This window comes from Podarcis tiliguerta (assembly GCF_965153285.1).
Source record: "Podarcis tiliguerta genome assembly, chromosome: 6".
NCBI classification, from domain to species: Eukaryota; Metazoa; Chordata; class Lepidosauria; order Squamata; family Lacertidae; genus Podarcis; species Podarcis tiliguerta.
Genome location: NC_139539.1, coordinates 38,898,911 through 38,919,829, shown reverse-complemented (window position 1 = coordinate 38,919,829; position 20,919 = coordinate 38,898,911). Strand labels below are relative to the sequence as shown.

Below are 20,919 nucleotides of genomic sequence, written 5' to 3'. Positions count from 1 at the left end.
AGCAATCATTGCTCCAAAATCCCATAAAGCAATTCCATAAAGTGTGATAGCTTCATTAAAGATTCTACCAGCAGTACCAGTGTCAGGGGAGGCTTTGGGGGCAGACGTCCAGGGCCCCACTCAGCAGGATGGGGGCAGGAAGACCCCAAACACAGCCAGTCTCGCCCACCACATATTGAAGCAAGCAGAATAATAGACATTACCATCTAAAGAGATGGATGTGTCTGCGTGCATGCAAACGAGACCATTAATTTCAGAGACTAAAATTACCTAACTGCACCACCAAGAGATTCTTTGATCTTTTATCGTTGCTTTGTGCCGGTCTTTTAAAAAGCAACCACGTACAGACTTAACACATGTACAGTTTCAAACCCCATGGTGATCAGGGCAAAAGGATCAGAAAAAAGACCTCATTTGTAACAAGGATTTCCTGAGATGCTGCACGCCTTGTAATTAATGAGGTTTCTTGGTAGGAGAAATATTAACACAAACACTTAAGAGCTAACATAGCTGGAAATGGGTAATAGGCTCCTGCTGTTCTGCAGATTCCAAGGCTTTCCAGGCAGAAGACATTGATTCCCTGGGAAGGTTTTTATAATTTATATGAAATGCTGCCTGGCAACTGATAGATTTAATCGCTTTGTGATCCGATGGATGCTACTGGCGCCAAGAGATAGCTTCTGAGCCTGTCATTCATGACATCTGGGTGGTGAATGGAATATAGGCACGTAAGTGATTGCATTGACTAGTCATGAGCCAGTATATACACCAAAATGCAGCCTTGTTAAAAATGCCATGCATGAACAAGATGGCTTCCTTCCTCCTCTACCATCAACTATCCTTTCCTTATGCTTTTTAAGACTTTAACACTGCTGGCAGGGACCCACTCTTTATCTTTTTGTACCGTGCGTGGTGAATATTGTTATGAGTTTGTGATGGGGGTCAGACTCCCCTAAATCTCCAGATTCAGTAAAGGGTTAGTATTTAAGAAACCCCCTAAATTCCTGGATCTAGCAAGGGTTGGAAATAACACAGGCCAGCTTCCTCATGAGGTAATCACTTGACAATGGCTGAGTCACTGACCTAACAAAAGGTAGCGCCACCAGGAGATTCAGTGCCTGCCAGTCCAATGGGTGAAGCCCCTCCCTGGGCCCTGGTTTTAAATGGTAAGACAAAAGGCCAGTGTTAGGGGTTTTTTTTAGGATTGCAGTTGGCAGTGATATGCTAGCAAAACTGTGACAGGCTGTTAAAGGAGAGAGATAACATGGTTGATTTCTGTTTGGGATCAAGGCTGCTCTCCTATGCGAGAAGCAAAAGGCCGTGCTGGGAACCTCTCCATTGTAGGCTCAGGTTGCATATATGTGTAAAAAAACCAACATATCATAAAGACACCACAATCTCCGCTATGCCTCATTTCCAAAAGGAAACACAAACCCTGGGTAAGCACCTGAACTCCTGGGATTTTGCACTTTTTGGAGACTGCAGTAGCGTGTAACAATATTTTATAAAGAATAATGATGGTAGTGGTGGTGATGGTATATTGGTCTAGTTTTGGATAAAACAAACTTAACATTTTAATATTGGAAAAACCTAGGTTGAGAGGGAAGGTAAAGATACTTGAATTAAAAGGCCAGGAACAAGAGGCACAATAAATTCTACAGTGATCCAATGAATGAAAAGTCTGTTTATGCTGCCTAAACGTTGCACAATTTCTACACTTTTTCTGCAGGAGAACCACATATGTTTCATCTAGGTAGTACAGTCATACCTCAGGTTACAGATGCTTCGGGCTGCATTTTTTTGGGTTACGCACCGCCGAAACCTGGAAGTACCAGTACTTCCGGGTTTCGGCGGTTGCGCATGCACAGAAGCACTAAATCGCGCTTTGCGAATGCACAGAAGCGCCAAATCGAAACCTGCATGTGCGCAGATGCGCCACTGCGGGGTGCGGACGCTGCGGGTTGCAAATATGCATCCCACACAGATCACATTCGCAACCCAAGCATCCACTGTACTTGCATTGCATTCTATCATTTGGCTTGATCACATTTTACTATTGTTCATCCAACATCTCATTGCTAAGAAAACATTCATTCTGGCTGTCATAGAAATGGGAAGGGCAGCAGGTCACCCTCTGCCTGTTTTCTCCGAAAGCTACTACAACAACACCTCACTAATTTTGGGAGTGTGCCACCATATAACTATTCACCTGCTCACCAGAAAGGCCCTAAAATCCTCTAATAAACCAAAAAACCCAATTAAAGTCTTTGTATTCTTATCTGACTTGGCTGTTTAAATTATCTTCCACACTGTTTATTTTGTTTATTACACTGTTCGGTTGCAACCTGGAACTACAGCCCATTGAATTTAATGGGCCCTACTTCTGAGTATGTGCATATAGGATTCCGCTAGGGTGTCCTGTCCCCCCACTATTGTGAACTGCCTTGCATAGAAAGTCCAGGATATGTAAATTATAGTGATAATGTCTTCTGCTTGCACAACAGGGCTTTCCCCCATGTCCCTGAAATTGGCTCAAGGGGGAGGGGGTCACCAGAATTCCCAGAACAGCTTGTGGGGAGAGGGGAGAGGGGAGGGGCCTTGTTTCATCTGCAATACCTCAAGGCATGAGGTATGAATGGACTTGGACCCTGCAGTCACCATCTGAGGCCCTTCTTCATGTGCCCTCTCCACGAGAGGTCCAGAGGGTGGCAGCATGAGATTATATTATTATTATGCTGTGTATTAATATGCTTTGTATGATGCTTTTTTATTATGCTGTATGTTCTTAATGTTGTACACCACCCTGGGATCTTTGGATAAAGGGTGGTATGTAAACTGGAAGAAGAAGAAGAAGAAGAAGAAGAAGAAGAAGAAGAAGAAGAAGAGCCATGCAGACACTCTGTGAGTTCTCAATCCCCCCCAGAAGTTCCCCCTTTTTTGAGAGGTGAGTAGTCATATGTATATACAGATATATGCAGGTACCTGCTGTATTACACACTATATTAATCTATCTACTCTGTAGGAAACATGAATGAGCCTGCTATCCTCAGAGGCAGATTTAGGGGAGCACAAACTGTTCATTCTTACTGGGCACGGAGCCTCAGACAGGGGGCATAACTATGATGTAGTAGAATGGAAGGTGAAAGGTGGAGGGCACCAAATTTTGGCATCACACAAGGCACCATTGAAATTTGGGGCCCCAAGGTTCACCACTGCCTCAAACAACATGTGCAGAATTATTAAAACTAGTCATTGTGTGAATGCGCAAATACCGGACGCCTTAAGAATCCTGGGGAGCAGCTTTCCCATTCATTGTTTAAAACAAAAAAACTTTCCCCTTCTACCATGCCTGGAATAACAGGTTTCCAATTGGTTATGTAGTTTTATTTGAATTATTATGTTAACTTGACTATGGATCTGTTGTTTCCTTTTGCCTAACCAATGCTTTGTGGAGGCCTGATGACTATCGTTCGAATGAACAAATCTGAATCTAATCTGAATCGGGCCCTAGCAGATGCCAGGTTTCAGAGTAATAAATTGGCTCTGAGTGATTGTCCCTTATCTTTGAAGTCCAGTTCTGGGGATCATTGGTTTCTTTATTGGATTCAGAGCTGCACACGGAAGAGCGAGTTAATTTGCCGCTGCTGGGATGTGCTTTGTTCTTTGCAGAACCCATTCTCACCTCTTGGCCTTTCTTTGACACTCATCCTCCCTGGTCTGTTATTCATGTCCCTTCTCTTCATGGGAATTGATTATAGATAAACACTCGTCAGGAAAGAGGAGGCTTTGGCCAACATAATGATTAACTCACTTATGTTTTTATTTGTGGAATTAGAGATGTCTGATATAAAGTGACTAAAATGGAGTGAGGTTTCTTAAATGAAATCACCCTTGGGAGATTTCTTCTTTGCATAGAGGCTTTGCTTGTATGTTTTGTTTTGGACAGCACAATAGCAAAGCCTATGCCACTGTTAGCCTGAATAATAATAATAATAATAATAATAATAATAATAATAATAATTTATTACTTATATGCGGCCCATCCAACTGGGTGGCCACTCTGGGAGGCTTCCAACAATAGATATCTCTTCACTACCTACAAGTAAGAATCGCTGCCACTGTGTTTTGGAATGGAAGCAGACTTGGACCATGGCATGGGTGGTGGCTAATTAAAATTGCCTCCTGAAGTGACTATTTGACCTGGAAGGGAAGATGCTATTTTTACCTTTTGTGGCTTTCCTGATACTGGTGTGACTTGGTGTGTGTGTGTGTGATTGATTTTAATTTTTAAAATTGTGCATGTTATCACATTTCTCAAAGCAAACCAAATGGTTCCTCTATATTCCATTTCCAGTTGAGAATATGAAGTTATCAACTAAATTGCCAATAATCTATGCATACGTAACAAGGGTTAAACCTCCATACCACACTCTTGCTTTGGATCAGTGGCTCTCACGGATGATATATTTCCATTGTTAAATATATATGAAGGTGACCACGTATTTAAATGTGCACATAGTGAAAGGCTGAATCTGTACTCAGAGAATAAAAGTCAAGCCACATTCTCATGACCTTTGGGTGGATCAAGTGAGGAGGCCCATTTGAAGGGGAAAACACTGCCCAAACCTATACAGACCCCTCCCTAACCTCATCTCTTTCAGCTGCAGGTTGAAGACTAGGATGCTGCTGAATCAGACTGTCTGTTGCAGCATTTTTGCCATTGTAGTCTACTAGAAACCTCTAGGATGCTTGCAAGGTGGGTGTGAAGCATTATTCTGCCTGTGGCAAGGCAGTAAAAGATGCTACTCTCGCCCCTCCCCCCACTTCTAGTTAAGGTGCGCAATACTCAAGGCTAGTCAAATTATTTTGGCACCTGAAGCAAATAATTCCACCTCTCCCCCATCCATGGCAGTAATAATGCAGTCATAATAAATTAAATAATAGTTTGCTGCCTGTTCCCAACATCCACAATCAGCTGTCTGGTTCTGTCTAACAGTAGGGCTGGTTCTATATGAAGCTGATAGTCCATTTATGTCCAGGAGCTGGTATTCAAAGTTATATGGTCCCTAGATTCCATTTAGCTATCATGGTGAACAGCCTTTGATAGGCCTATCCTCTCTGGATTTTTCTAATTCTAAGCTAGGTTTTTGGGTCTCTGGGCATGAGAGGAAAAGCACCACCATTGGCCCACCCTATGCCTACAGTTGCTTCAAAGAAAGGGAACCAGAACTACTCATCTCCACAGCTGATCTGCATTATAAAAATCCCCCCACTGTTGAATGTGATTTTGAAGCCTTGATTTCACCAGTCATATCTTTGCAGCATAGAAAGTGAAATAAAATATACAAATACATTTACGATCTGCCTTTTGGGGTCTTTCTTGACAGCATGCCAAAAAGAGGTGTATTTAAATTAAAATATTACAGAACATAGTGGGTGAAAATATGTAACTTGGCACCTAATTGTTATTTATTTTAAAAAGGAAGTTGCTAAAAACTAAAAGCATGGTCCAGATACAAATATATCCCTCCCTCACATGATGGAATGAAGAGTCCATAGATGAGAGGACTCTCAATGGCTACTAGCCACGAGGGCTTTGCTCTACCTCCATGGTTGGAAGCTAGATGGGCCATGGACCTGATCATGCCTGAGAATTGGAAGCTAGGGTCAAAGAGGGTGGGCTTTGGGTGCAGCGAGAAACCTTGAAAGGAAAAGGATTTCTAGTACAGTGGTACCTCAGGTTAAGAACTTAATTCGTTCTGGAGGTCTGTTCTTAACCTGAAACTGTTCTTAACCTGAAGCACCACTTTAGCTAATGGAGCCTCCTGCTGCTGCCAGAGCACGATTTCTGTTCTTCTCCTGAAGCAAATTTCTTAGCCTGAGGTAATATTTCTGGGTTAGTGGAGTCTGTATTTATTTCTGCTCCATCCCATTGTCCCTCATCCCAAAATACACACTCACACAGCTCCTCTCTGCTATTGATCTATGTGCCTGACCTCCAGTAAGAAGGAGAAGGAAGAAATTTCCTATGCTGGCCAATCCTTCCTCTCTAGAATTCTCCTTTCATCCTCAGTCACATTCCTGACATCCTGGACTCTACATTCTTCCGGGCTTCCACAGTTGTTGTTTTCAAAATGATGACATATGGGAAAGCCCTCAGAGCTTTCCTAACCTATCACAGTTTGGGAATTACTGCTAGAAAGGCTTCTGTGAAGCCTGGAGCAAAAGCATGGGGTTTGGAAAGCAACACTAACATGATAAACCAGCCTCTTGTGTTGAAAATTTCCTTAGTTTCAGAAGTATTCTCATAGCTTGGTAAAATGCAGCAGGTTCTAAAAGCAGATTTTTCCAACTGCACACATTCCCCATCAGATTTAAAAAAACAAATAAAAGCTGAACGAGCACAAAGTGTGATTTGATCCTTGCTTATACCCTGTATCAGTGGTGGTGCCTCTCCATAGGAGTCAGTCATTCTTATCTACTATACAGTGGGAATCCATGTATGAACCTGCCTTAGTTCAGTAACGAACGCATGCAAAACCAGGAGTTATTTAAGGGTGTTTACAAGGATGCAATGACCTGCTGAAAGAGGAAGGCAAAAAAAGAGGAGGCTCTGATGAGAAAGAGGAATATGGTTTGGGAAGTTTAAGTATGGGGAAATGACCGGGTACATGCTGTCACGTAACTGCTTAATATGCTTAATAAATACTAGCATCTCTAATACCAGCCACCAAATATTTCCAACAGCTTCTTATTAGCTTTCCAACTACCCCACTTTTTGTGCCCAACTGCACACTAACAAAAGCCTTAACAACATGAGCTTTGCTAGATCTGACCTTCGGTCCATCTCATCCAGAAACAGTGGCCAACTAGATGCCCATGAGAAGCCCACAAGCAGAACAGGAGGGTGATAGTTCTCCCCTGCTTTCCTATGCTGCCTCTGATTCTGGAGAGAGTAGCCATTATGACTAGTAGCCACCCTGTATGAATCTGTCTAATCCCATCTTTTTAGTGATTGCAAAAAGCCAAAGATCCACTGTTGATGTGTAGGATGCATACTATATTCTGTACAACAGTGATTTCCATGTAGAAATTTTGCCTTCAAAATCTTTGAAATGCCCCTTAGTATCACAGATTCATAGGATTATAGAGTTGGAAGGTACCCCAAGGATCATATTATTATTGGCCTCATTGGCTTGTCAAAAAATAAATAAAAGCTTCAAAATATTACTAGGCCATTTCTCCAGCAGATACTCCTTCAAGTTTGAACTTGGTCACATCAACTTGATTTGTGCAGCCACACAGCTCAGTGTAGGGCCAGCCCAGTTTGACTTAGTCCATGTTTATGGTGCTTAAACTTTAGATCTTTTTGGACACAGAATCCTGAAGGAACCAACACTAAATTTCTGTAGGCACCATGTAGACTCTTACATAGTGATGAGGCCAGATGTCCATGTGATATGGCTTAGGAGGTCACATTTTGCCCACTCGGCTCTCAATATACATACTAGTCATACTCCAAAGGACATTTGGAGACCTGCAGATGTAGGGTGCTATAATAATAATAATAATAATAATAATAATAATAATAATAATAATAATTTTCCTGCTTCTAGCTCCCCATGCAGAATAAGAGAGCATCTTCCACCCTGGTGGTGTGCTCTTTTGCATGCCTGTCGGCAGCCATGTAAGCTGAAACGTATCGTTCATGATGGCCAGGGTCATCCCAACCTCCCTATGAAGAACACAAGAAATGTGTGCTGTTTTATTTCACCCTTCATTCTAACTTACGTCAGAAACGAAATTGGCCTTTCAGAAATGCCAAAGGCTGGCCTGACATAGCCTTTAATATTTGCCTTCTGTTTGCTTTGTGGGAACAGAAGGGAAGCATCTACTCATTGTTGGCATTTTCTGCACCAAATATCTGCGTTTTCTTAATCAACGCACTTCAAGTTTGGAACATTTCCATAATTTGTATTGACTCAGCTGTCTCTGTCCATTCTGCTTCTTTTATGCTTGCAAACTGAGCACATTCACGTACCCTGGGTGAACAGAAGCCAAATCCCAAAGGGATCTTTTTAAAGCCTTGACATATAGACCAACGTTATAAAGTATTGCACAACCCACAGCTGCTTATAGGATTGTGTGACTATATTATGGTACAGTAGCAAGCTATGGCACAGTTGCATTGGTATCCTGTGCAATGGTGATTACATGACTGTTTTACAGAAAAAGGATTTATGTTGCTAGTGGATGCAGTAACTATCAGCAAATGTTAAAGGCACCGGAAAGATATTCTAATTGGCTCGTTTCAACCCAGGGATTTCACACAACTGTATACTGAATATTTTGTTCTTTCCTGACTTTTCTCATGCAGATCCACAAACATTCATTTCAGTTCTCAAGAGGATGATTTTCCTTACTTCAAAAACCTTTAAAGAATCTCTACATCTCTCAACTATTGTTTCTGGCCCAGGAGATCTCAGTCATAAAACCACTTTCCACACTTCCTTTCTGATCTGTGACTCCTGGTAGCCTATCTGTTAGGGAAGGGCCATAGCTCAGTGGTAGAGGATCAGCATTACATGCAGGAGTTCCCAGGTTTATTCCCTGGAATCTCTGCATACAGCTGGGAGAGACCCCTGCCTGAGACCCTCTGCCAGTCAGAGATGGATGGATCAATGCTCTGACTCGATATAAGGCAGTTTCTCAAGTTCCTATGTTCCTGTCTGCACTGGGGTAAATGTGTATCTGAAGCTTCAATACCTTTCCTGTGTAATATTGTAATTCTCATAGGACACAGGACTTTTTATCCTTTAGTCACCATGGTTTACATTTTTAATGTGTTGTTGTAAGCCACCCAGAGAACACTGTTGTGGAAAGTCATACATTATATTATAAATAAAGTCTCTGTAAGTACCTTTAAAAATTTTATTTAGCCCAAAGCTATGTCTTCTGAGATGTCACAGCTTCTTCACACACTGTACGTTCATTTCCATTAATAAGAAAGGGTAAGTCTCACCGTGCCTTTGCTATGATACCAGAGAGTTGAGCCATCAAACACCTGCTTGGAATTGATGTTGTTTGATGGCCAGGGAGAGATCAGCTGCAATAACTACATACTTGAATTTGTACTCTTTCTGGGGGACTCTTACTGAAAAATCTGTTCATAAATTCTTGGGTCTCCCAAGCTTTTTAACCATGTAGCAGTACTATACAAATACCTACGAGGCTCAGTTAGTGGAGATTCAACGGAGCTTTCAGCAGCCACAGAACAGATATAGAGTGGTACCTCGGGTTAAGTACTTAATTCGTTCCAGAGGTGCGTACTTAACCTGAAACTGTTCTTAACCTGAAGCACCACTTTAGCTAATGGGGCCTCCTGCTGCCGTCGCACCGCCAGAGCACGATTTCTGTTCTCATCCTGAAGCAAAGTTCTTAACCTGAAGCACTATTTCTGGATTAGCGGAGTCTTTAACCTGAAGCATATGTAACCTGAAGCATATGTAACCTGAGGTACCACTGTATTGAAGAGCATGATATGTACCTTTTAAAGTGGCAATGTGCATACTTTCTAATGCCTTTGCATTTAGTAGAGTGGAGGTGCATAAGGGTTTTGCTTTTTTTAACTGAACTGAAACTGACACCAGCAGTTCTTGAAACATTTCCTGACAATAAAGGAATTATTTACTGAAACTATATAAATGCCAGGTGTTGCTTACTGTTGGGTGCCTTCAATACAGGAGACTGCTTCTGCCCAGCGTGAATCCACACACCTTAGTCACCATGCGAGGCCCTCGTTTAACTGGGGACCCGCCAAGTGTTTAAAACGCTGGTAAGCAAACTTCCCTGCCACACAGAGCTCTTCTTCAGGCCTGGTGTCCACAGGAAAGGAACAGCTGCTCTGCCAGGCTCACTTTCCACCCAGCAAAGCCTGCAAACCAGGAACGACTCTGAGGGAGGGAGAGAGAGAGAGGAGTCGCCTTCCAGCAGTTCATCCCGAAGTGTGGCAACTTTCCCTCAGCCTTCAGGCGCCTCGCCTCTCCTTCACTACCTCACACACAAACTCCAGGCCCCGCCTCCCTGGACAGGCCCCGCCTCCGGCTCCTCCCACCCCTCGTGGCGCAGCCAGTCAACGCGAGGCTGTGACATCAGCGCAGGGAAGCCGACCGGGGAAAGGAGCGAGGTGGATACATTGTAGCGATTCCTTTTCCTGTCTCGGCGCTCGAGAGACGTTCCGCGAGCAGCCGGGCGCTGGGGCCAAGCTGGGGCGGGAGGGGAGCCGCGAGAGAAGGGCGGGCGGCCGCTTCTTCCGGCCGGGAGCTGCGGCGGGCGCGGGTCGCAACAAAGGAGGGATCGCGCCTTTCGCCAGCGCCCAGGAGGATCGGGAAGACCCCTGAATTTCCGACCCGGCTGCCGCGCGCAAAACTTCATACTGTTGGGGGAGAGGGAGGAGGGCGAGAAGGAGGGGCGAGGCGAGGCGGCCCGGGAGGGAAGCGCTGCTAGTGGCCTCGGCTCCCCCGACGGCACGATGCTGTCCAACACCCAGAACCAGAACCCCCAAATACTTTTCCCCAACCCGCCGCCGCCGCCCCCGCCGCCGATCCAGCCGCCCCAACAGCAACAGCAGCAGCAGCAACTGGCCCAGCAACAACAATTCCCCCAGTTCCACATCAAGTCCGTCCTCCCGATCAAGAAAAACGCCATCACGGATGATTACAAGGTCACCACGCAAGTCCTAGGGCTGGGGATTAATGGGAAAGTTTTGGAAATCTTCAACAAGAAAACTGGAGACAAATTCGCTCTGAAGGTAAGGCGGGTTGCCGGCGGTGGGAGCGGAGCGAATAGGGTCGAGGTCCCGGGAGGCCGATTCTGATCCTTTTCTTGATTTGAAAGTTTTCCCTGCCCTAGAAGTTTTAAATTCCTGTGGGGCTGTCATTCCCCATGAAAGCAACCGCCGAAATGAATAGTGGACTTGTTTCCGAGTAAACACCATTAGGATCGGGCTCTTGTAGACCCTGCCTGTGGCAGATCGATCCATAGCGGCGTAGAACAATAAAACTTGCTCCATTTTGATGCGTGACGTGTGTCTATCGGGGGCGGCTGATCGGGGGTGGAGGTGGGGGTGGCGGGTATTGTGTCTAGTTTAAACCCGCAGGCTGGCGAAGTTGCAATGGAGGCGCCGCGCTTTACGGCCTAGGCAGGAGTTCCGCACTTACTCACCAGTGGAAAGTTCTGACCCCTTTTTTTAAGGGATGGGGGGCAGCTGATGATGTAATCACGTGGCGGGGTTTGTTTAGTTTACTCTTACTTCTTACTCCTCCTTACCAACGCCGCCTTTTTCAATCGGATCCCGCGTTTGAATGAACTGCGAGGAGTTGCCGGGGGTGGGGGATCCCCAGCGGCTCAAGAGCGCGAGGGGGGGGGCTGTAATCCTAGCCCCATTTACCTGGGTGTAAACCCCACTGAACTCATGGTGGGGGCGCTTGCTTCTGAGTAGGCACGGGAAAGCTTATGCTATCCAGCCTTGGAGTCAACTCCTAGGGTCCGAGGGGGTCTTCGGCCCCTCCCAATAAAATATTTGAAGGGGCTGCCCCCCCCCAAAGTTGATGGGTATTGCCATTCAAATACTGTGCGTGCACCGGGTCATGTGATCGATTATTCGGGGCGGGGCTTCCCTGGGACCCCGGTTATTTTATTCAAGTTGGCAACCCTGTGCCCAGTGTTGTCAATATAGGCTTGGCACTTGACCCTTCTCTCTCTCTCTGCCCCCCACCCCACCCTCTGCAGGGGGTTGCAATGTGTTTTGTGACCGGTCCTAGGACTGGGAGAAGGACTTAGCTCGTGTCTCCGGGGCGGGGGGGGGGGGGCTGGCGACAACAAGAGAATCGAAAGCCAGGCGTGGACAGCTGCTGCATCTCACGTGGGGCCGCCGCAGACCGCAGCCCCCGGTGTAGAAGTGGTAAACGAGTGGGGTGGGGGGGGACGGCTCCGTAACGACTCGGAGGTGGACCCGCCACCCGCACTCACGAGCCATTGATTTTGGGTCCCGTAGGGGGTTCCCTTCTCTCCCACCCCCTCCCCCGCTTTTATTTAAAGTCCCGCTTCTGTAAAAGCCTCCCAAAGTGGTTCGGGAGGAGGCAGTTCCTGGTCTTTAGGGAAACGGTTAGTTTCGCCATCGCCGGTCCCTCCCCCTCTTTCCCCGCAGGTCTGAGTAAGAGGAGGAGGAGGAGGAGGGACGAGGCGAAATGGACCCTCCGCCGATCTCTGCTCGGCAGTGAAAGGAAGACGACCGCGTCGGGGAGGAGGGGCTTCGGTGGGGAGTCTTCTCCTCAGCCTGGTCGTCTAGTCACGACAAGCCTTTTTAAAAAGAAAAAAACGCGCCGCCCACCATGAGCAGCGAACCTCTTGGTGAGGAAAATGGAGATTCGCCAGTGGTCCTCTTAACATGTATGTTGACAGCTCACGTGTTTCCTCAGCTTTGACAAGGGAAAGAGAGCACAGAGCGACTGGACTTTCTTGGCTGCCCCCTGAGTGTGTGTGTGTGGGGGGGGGGGTGTCATTTTCTGGTAAATGGAAGTCATTTTCAGGCACTAAGGCCGCAATCCTAACCCCACTCACCAGGGAGCAAGCCCTACTTTAGTTCAGTGGGGTTTACTTCCGAGTAAACGTGGTTGGGCTTTTGCTGTAAACCGCCCCCCAACACACACACACCACTTTCAACCTCTCCTGAGTTACTTCTAAGGACATGTCAATTTGTGTAGGGGTAAAACACAGAAGATTAAAAAAACCCAGTGTACATGTGCGAGACCATATGCGCTACAATTGAAGTGCCCTTTGTATTTCCTATAAAGTGAATGTAAAAAATCTAGCTTTGTTAAAATGTGCGCCCTGTGTAAAAAAAAGCATAGCTGTCAACTTTTCCCTTTTTAAAAAGGGAAAGTCCCTTATTCCGAATAGGATTCCCCGCAAGAATAGTTGACAGCTATGGAAAAAAAGGGGTGAACCCCCGCTTCTTTCTGTCCTGCATTCTCAACATTCAGATTTCCACAAATATAGCAGGTGAGAGGCTAAAATATATTTACAGTGTTATATGTAAAAATCCTTTTGTATTATATTAGTTACAGAGAGCAGCGTCATTTGTGAAAGTGTGCTACGGTTGTGGGCGTTCCTAATACAGTTTATGTCCGAACTTTTTATTGGGAATATCTCATTTTGAGTTTAAATGTGAGTTCATTTTACAGGTGGGAACTTAGGCTGTGTGTGTGTGAGCGACTTGTCTACCTAGATAGGAGAAGCATGACTACCTAGATACTGGACCTGAGACTCCCTGTTCCACATCCACCCATTCATCTATGACATCAAGCTGGCAGTGGCTGTTCTGGGAGGTCCACGTGGTATAGAGTGTTGGACTTGGGAGACCTACATTTAAATCCCTGCTCAGCCATGAAGTTGACTGGCTGGCCTTGTGGATGTCTGTCTCAGCCTAACCTTAATACCAATTAATAATAAAGAATACTGGATGGTAACAGCCAAAATAGCTTTGCAACTAAGACTACAGAAGTTATTAGCCCACAATTATCCAGGAGAGTGTGTGTTTTTTACCAGCTTGAGCTAAGAGACAAAAATTTCAGATAGTGGCTGAATACTGTGTCATTGTGTCTCTAGTTTTTGTGAACTGAAGCCTGGAAGAATGAGGTGAGAATGAGCAATAGAATCCTGAAGTGGTCAAATGACCTTGGGCAGCAACATCTTAAGTGATAAAAAGATGCAGCAGAAAGCTAACACATCGGGGAAGTGAGCTGGAATATATATTGTTTCTCTGATAGCCCCCCCCCCCCCCGAAACTTATAAAGGTTGTATTTTGCCTGCAATGAGATTCAACAGGTAGATCCCTCAAAACCTCCATTTCCCCCCTGTGCTTAAAATCGTATAACCTCAGGGTTCTACTGCTTCATTCTGTTGTATATAAAGATCAGCCCTCACTGGAATGCCAAGGGAGACTGCTGTTTTTCCATCCATAAAATGGAAATAATGCAAACCTACCTTGCAGGTGTGTTGTAAGGGCATAAGAAAGGAATGTAAAGCGCTGCGGTGATTAGTATTCTTCATCTTCTTGACCTCCCTCCTGACATTGGTTTGAATAGAGTGGTACCTCAGGATGTGAATGGGATCCGTTCTGGAGCCCCGTTCGCATCCTGAACAGAACGTAATGTGCGTGTGCGCAGGTCGCGTTTCACCGCTTCCGCACATGCGCGTGACATCATTTTGACCATCTGCGCATGCGCGAGCGGTGTAACCCGGAAGTAACACGCTCCGTTACTTCCGGGTCGCCGTGGAGTGCAACCCGAAAATACTTATCCTGAAGCGTATTTATCCCGAGGTATGACTGTAATTTACATTCTGTGTGACTGGCTGACCTCCTCCAATGGAAACTTTTTAGAAGTAAAACTCTCCACATGGGTCTGAATGATCTCATAATACTTTGCATACAGTCAATGTTTGTTTTGTCCTTTGTTTCGAAACGTACCTTCTCATCACTAGTATTTGTGTAATATTTCTGCGTCAGCTGTCACTGCCTTCTCACTTCAGAAATATTTGGTTGCATGAGGACAGTATGCCTTTACAGCACTACTGTCGAAAGGTGCTGGCTTGTGTGGCTGTTGCATATAACTAGGGTGTGCCTTTATAAATCTCCTTTATGATGAACACAAATCTAATCTAAACCAACCATGAACAAAAGGCTTAACAAGACTCAAACCCAAAGCCTTGTGAGATAAAGTTTAAAGAATGGAGTGAGCGATTCCATAAGATTCTGCCAGTAAGAAAATGGCACCTTCATTGATATTCCTTCATGTGATTCATCATATAATAATAGTTATCTAAAAGTTAACCTGTAGAATGCTAATTACCCTGACCATTCTCATTTCTAGAGACCCCTTGGGCTTAATTCAATAAGGCTGATTCAATAATTATGTTAGACAGCATTGTGGTGTATTGTTCATTGTGACATAGGTGGTACATATGTGTTTGGAGCATGAACCCTTTTCTAAATGACTTTGGAAGTGGTGAACGTGAGATGGATACATCTCTGCTGCCTCTTCCAGAAATTTGGAGCAGCCTGTGTCTTAGACATAAATTTGCTCCTACACATTAGCTGTTCAGAAATGCTATACATTATCTTGTTAATTGTAAAGATGGAAAAACAAGAAGTCTCCTTCTGTTGCAATTAAATCTTATTTCCCCTTTTTTTGAAACATCCGTTTTACAAGCAACTGGAAAGAAAAACCCCGGCAATTCTCATGCAAAGCAAATGTCTCTGTGTAGCCATAAATGCTGAGCTTAAAAAGAGCCTGTGGAAAATGCTCTTTTACCTAATCAGCTGAATGGCAGATTCCTGCATTTTGCCGGAGAACATGCACATTTATCACTATTATTATGTCTGAGACACACTAATTCTATCCCCCCCATCTAAGCTGTAAATGAATAGGCTCAGCTTCTATTTTGACAGAACACTCTTAATCAATTCAGCAGTTGCCACAACCACTCTAAATTGTAAGTTTCTAACGCTCCCCTGTGTGAAGCAAGAGGAACGAGGGTTGGGGCGGAAGAGAAGGCGTACACTCCAGTATCTCCATGACCACTCTGCGTTGAAAACATGGGTTGAGATAAGGCATGCAGGTCTCTAAGCGCCATTTATCTTGCCGACAGCAAAGCACAATGCCACAGTCATGCGCTGTATCTCACTTTGACTTTTTTAATAAACTGGAACCAATTAAAGTGACGTTTATAGGCTGGGAGTAATACGTTAGTGGTGAATAATACGTCACACAATATTAAACTTTGTTCTTAGAACCTAGGTCTTTTGTTATTTATCAGTATGAGACCTGTACAGATGGAATGTATGTGGCCAAATGTGATATTGCCAGTGTTGACCAGTGGTTAGAGAACTAGACCAGAGACTTGGGATGTGTGTGTGTCTCTGTGTGAATCTATCTCCAGTATTGGCCTTCTGCAGATCAGTTCACCTCATGTCTGTTACCTTCTTTTCTTTCCATTGGACAGAAATAAATAATGGCATCTATTTTTGAGGGTTCAAAGAGATTTACTTGTGTTGTTTTGGTAATCCAGTTTACATAGGAAGCTGCCTTATACTAAGTCAAGACCAGTGGTACATCAATATTGACTACATCAACTAGCAGTGACTTTTCAGGGTTTCAGGCGGGGGTCTCTCCTAGTCCAACCTGGAGATACCAAGGTTGAACCTGGGACCTTATTCAGGCATATATTGTGCCACTGAGTTAGATGGGCTTTTCCTAACTGGTGAGGTCATGGCAGGGATGAGATTATATTGGGGGGCTTGGGTAGACACATGTCACTCATACTAGCCAGAGTGATCTACTGTTGGTAGGACTGATTAAGGTTAAAACAAACACACTTGTACCTAGCACAATGAAGCCCTGATCTAAGCTGGGGCAAATGTTTTGTAAAATCTTGGCTTTCACTGTTTGTAGACATGACATTCTGTTTCCACTTCTCTCTAGGGGGGGAACTCTTACTCTCTCCTCCCTCTCCTTGTGAATGAGCTTAAACCATTTATCAAATGCATCAATTTCAGTGCAAAGTACAGGTCTGTGACCCTTTCCAGTTTCATTTAAACTTGAATTAATTGTTTGAGAGTTTGAGCAGGTAGCGCTACCTGGTTGTTTACTGATGCCTGGAGTTTTCTTCCAAACTCATCATTTGCCAAACAGGGGCTGAAGTGGGGCTTATATACAGTACATTAGAAATATATTGCTTTTGTTTGGTTGTTATCCATATCTGTATATAAACTAAAGGCGACTATTTAGCAATGTCAACACACAAAAAACAACAACTGAACAAACCAGATATCTGGAAAGAATTGCAACAGAGCTTGTCTTGCTTCCGGTAAGGTTACAAAGGATTGGACTGAGTTGTTGCCAGGAGCTAAAGCTGAAACTTTCCCTGCAATTCTGCCCACTTGACTCTTCCCATTGGTGTTTCTTGTTTCCAGCGGTCATGGGGCATTAATGCAAACTTGGCACAAAGGGGAAGACAATTGTAAACCTCATAAATATTAGAGTACTGCTTTTAGTTATGCTTGGTCCTGTTGGGAATTCCCTTGAAAGGGCCTGTTGCTAAATCTGCCCTCATTTTAGGCGTTCTTACATTATGATTTGATGATTACTTATCTTGATGATATGAACAGGGGGAAATGGTTTCATTTATTTAAGAACATGGGTTACTACAGACATATCATCATATAACATTAAAACCCAATCAAGCAATTCAAAGCAAATTGAAGGGTGTACATCAAACAATAGAGGTCGTTTCACAAAAACCACACAAATCTTAACTGTCAAAGGTGCATCTTTAGCACATGATAGAAACTACATAATGAGGCTGCTTGACATGCCACCTCCTCTGGGGACTCCATGTTTTGGAAATTGTATTAAGTCCATGTATGTTTAAGCTGAATAAATCTAAGTTTCACCAGCAAAGTGTTTCAAGTAGCCATGGTATATAGGACAACCTTGTCTATGAAATATATTTAGAGCACAAAACAGTGCAGGTCTACTTAGAAGTAAGTTCTATGGAGTTAAGTTGGGCTTACTCCCAAGTAAGTGTGAAGAGGATTTCAGCAGCCATTCATTAAAGAACTAAAACTCAGCAGTATGATAAAATCTTGCAGGTGACTTCCTTTAAAAGATCTTGGCTGGTCACTGATTTCTGCTATACAAAATGAAATTGGAAAAGCACTCAGTAGTAATTAAACCCTGGCAGGGTGAAAACAGCAAGTTGTCTTTGTATCCATTCAGACCTGGACACCTTTTCCTCTAGAAAGCAATTCTGTAAAGTGGAAGGAAACTTTCCATTGACAGTGGCAAGTACCTCAGGAGAAGCACTTCGGCAAGATTTGTACTATACTGTCCTCGTCAAATGGCAGCTTGAAGGTCAATGTTTGTGGCCAGTTATTTGCAGAAATGATTGCTTCCCCCTCAAGCTGCTGAAACATCTTGACAGACAGGAATAAAGTGTACGAACGATGGGAAATCTGGAGTATGTAAATCACTCCTGACTTTACCTGGATCTGTTTATTGCTAATGAGGTCCAGGCATTATGTGACACAGATTGCAGAACTGGGAAAACAACACCTCAGACTGAATATTCAAAGCTGATGGTGTTTACAGTTTTATATGAGATCCAGGGACATGGTATGACTGGCTTCCTTAATTCAACTTTTTATTTAAAAATAGACCAGGTGGCCTTCATCTTGGTATTGGTTGTTGGCATCACATTCTCCCATACCCTTTTGGAGGGGCGAGCCATTGCTGTAGCTGCCAGTACGCTTGTCCAGCTCAGTGTGGATGGAGAGATTGCTAGTTCTGATGGAGCCCAGGTAGACAGAATCGTCTACAACCTCAAGTGTGTGGTCACCAGTATTGATGTGTTGAGTTTGGGCAATGTTCTGACCCTTTATCTGCCTCAGCTGCAACAAAACATGTCTCTCCCATATTGGCTTCTACAGCCACAGCATGCTCTGTAACTCTCCAAAGGTTTGACTTTATTTGTGGCAGCACCTACACTTTGGAGCCCCATGCCTAGTGACATCAAGCAGGTGCTCTTACTGTACTCTTTTGAACACCTGCTTACAAACATTCTGGTCTAGACAAGTATACCCAGATGCTTAGAAAATGAGGTACTTTTAATCTGTTTACTACTGTATTTTAACTTTTGTATGCTTTAAAATGTGGTTGTAATTTTTTCTTGTTCTATCTTTTTGTAAACCGCTTTGAGGTTTTCAGTTGTTGGGGTTTTTTACAATCAAGCAGTGTATACATTTTATTAAATAAATAAATATTTTTTTTAAAAAAATTGAAACAACTGATGAACTGTTGTCATCAAAAAGCCTTCAGAGATGTCTGAAAGTTGGCAGCGAAGATCTCTGCTGGCAAAATACACCACAGAATGGGACCAGTGACACTAAATGTCTGACTTCTTCTTGAAGCCAGAGTCAGGTTTCTGAAACATGAGGAACAACTAACAGCCCTGTTCTGGATGTTCTCAGTAACTGAGTTGGAATATAAGGGCTCAGAGGGTCCTTAGGGCATCCTGTAGCCAAGTTCAGGGCCTTGATTCTTAACACAACCTGGTGGCATAGGGGCACCCATTGAAGATGTTTTAGCAGAGGTTTTTCTTGCTGTCAGCCATCTCTCAGCAATCTACCTGCTCCATTCTGTACCAGCTGGAGTGTACTAGTCAAGGGCCACCCCACCTAGAGCATATGCCCCAATCCAATCATGAGGTTACTAAATGCATGGACCGCAGTTGTCATCCAGATATGGCTTGTAAAAAGCACTCATAGCCATAGGAGCACTCATAGCCATAGGAGTCACTTAGAATCATAGAATCGTAGAGTTGAAAGGGAACTCAAGGGTCATCTAGTCCTACCCCCCCCCCCCCCCGCATTGTAGGAATCTCAGCTAAACTTGGGTCTCTAATGACAATATATATCCATTCGTACCCCAAAGCTGTGTACCTGCTTTTTCAGAGGGAGTGCAGTCCTATACAGAACAAGCATCATATGTGTTCCTTTGAATGTGGAAAAACAAAACCCGGCCATTATAAGTGTGCAGATTTTTGCCCTCCCTCCCCCTCCCCCCCATTTTGACAGCCTGAGAATAATTCCTTTGGTCACAGTGATGGGCGTATGCGTGTTTATTACTCCTTAACTTAAGAGAATCTCATTTAGTCCAGCTGAAAAGATTTTTCACTGGTGTGGTTAACACAGTTGCTATTGATCAGCCTATTTAATGCACATCATAATGGCAGCCAGCCCAATCTATTTCAAAGCTAAGGTACTCTGATTTATGCTGGCTTGCTTCAAAGGGGATTCAATCCGTTTAAATCTGAGGGCATCTTCACAAAGGAAGCAAGGACTGTGTTTTTGGTCTGGAATAGGTCACAAATGTTTTCTAATGTGAGGCAAGCCATTTTGAATTCAAATGGACGTAACAATCAGTGCAGGTTTCTTATTTGATTTTGTCATGGGGGAAATGCAAAAAACTGTGCTTTAGATGTCATCTGCAAAAATGATGTCACTATTTTGGCTATGCTGGGATTTGGATTGAACTGCTTCTGATTTATTTCATTGGGAAGTTTACATTTGAACAGGACCAAAATTCAAAGCATTGTTTAAATATCACAAATTTATTTAAGGCTCATTTACTCCCACCTCTCCTCACTCATGCAAATACCCCTCTCTCCACATTTTGTTGTAACTATGGTTTAGTGTTCAGAGATTTGGAACTTCACATCGGAACTCAGTTTAGGCAGTCCAGTAGGATGGGCTGCTCCTGTCTTCTCCTTAAGTAAAAAGAACTAGAGTTCATTATTCAGATTTCCCTCCCTTCCACCACCCCCCACTTACCCAATATTCCTGAGTTACTACTTTGGAGCCAGTTTGGTCATTTATTTAGGAAATTATCTGGATGTCTGCTTCGTATCCAGCTTGAGAACATGGAATAGGTTCAACTTCTCATCCCTTCATCATCTATATTTATTCTCTGTATACCCCTCTCCCAATCATGTGCTCGGATAAAAGAAGCATTGTGAAATATGATCTGGTCGTTCCGTTGCAACCACAATTAGTTTTCAGGACTTGGGTCCTTTTTTTAGCTGTTATATGTGGAATGCTAACATGAAGGGGCCACCTCTGGTTGTTGTTTATATCTTCTCTGGGAAGAATATCCAAGCATGAGCTTTCTAGTATAAGTGCTTTCAGGCAGGGAGAACCACCAGATTTAGGGCTCAAGTTAATCATTAATTAGGGTGTGTGATTAGATCTCATGAAGACTTCTTCCTAATATATTGAAGCTTCTGCTCTTGGCTGGGATC

General features: G+C 43.9%; 1 protein-coding gene across 1 annotated transcript in view; it reads left to right on the top strand.

The window, feature by feature from the left end:
* Positions 1-10,129: 10,129 nt before the first annotated feature.
* Positions 10,130-20,919, top strand: part of MAPKAPK2 (MAPK activated protein kinase 2) — a 78,839-nt gene continuing 68,049 nt past the window's right edge. Inside the window, exon 1 of the mRNA XM_083444533.1 lies at positions 10,130-10,810. Coding sequence (XP_083300659.1) covers positions 10,532-10,810 — 279 coding nt within the window. The 5' untranslated portion in view covers positions 10,130-10,531. The remainder of the gene's footprint in view (positions 10,811-20,919) is intronic.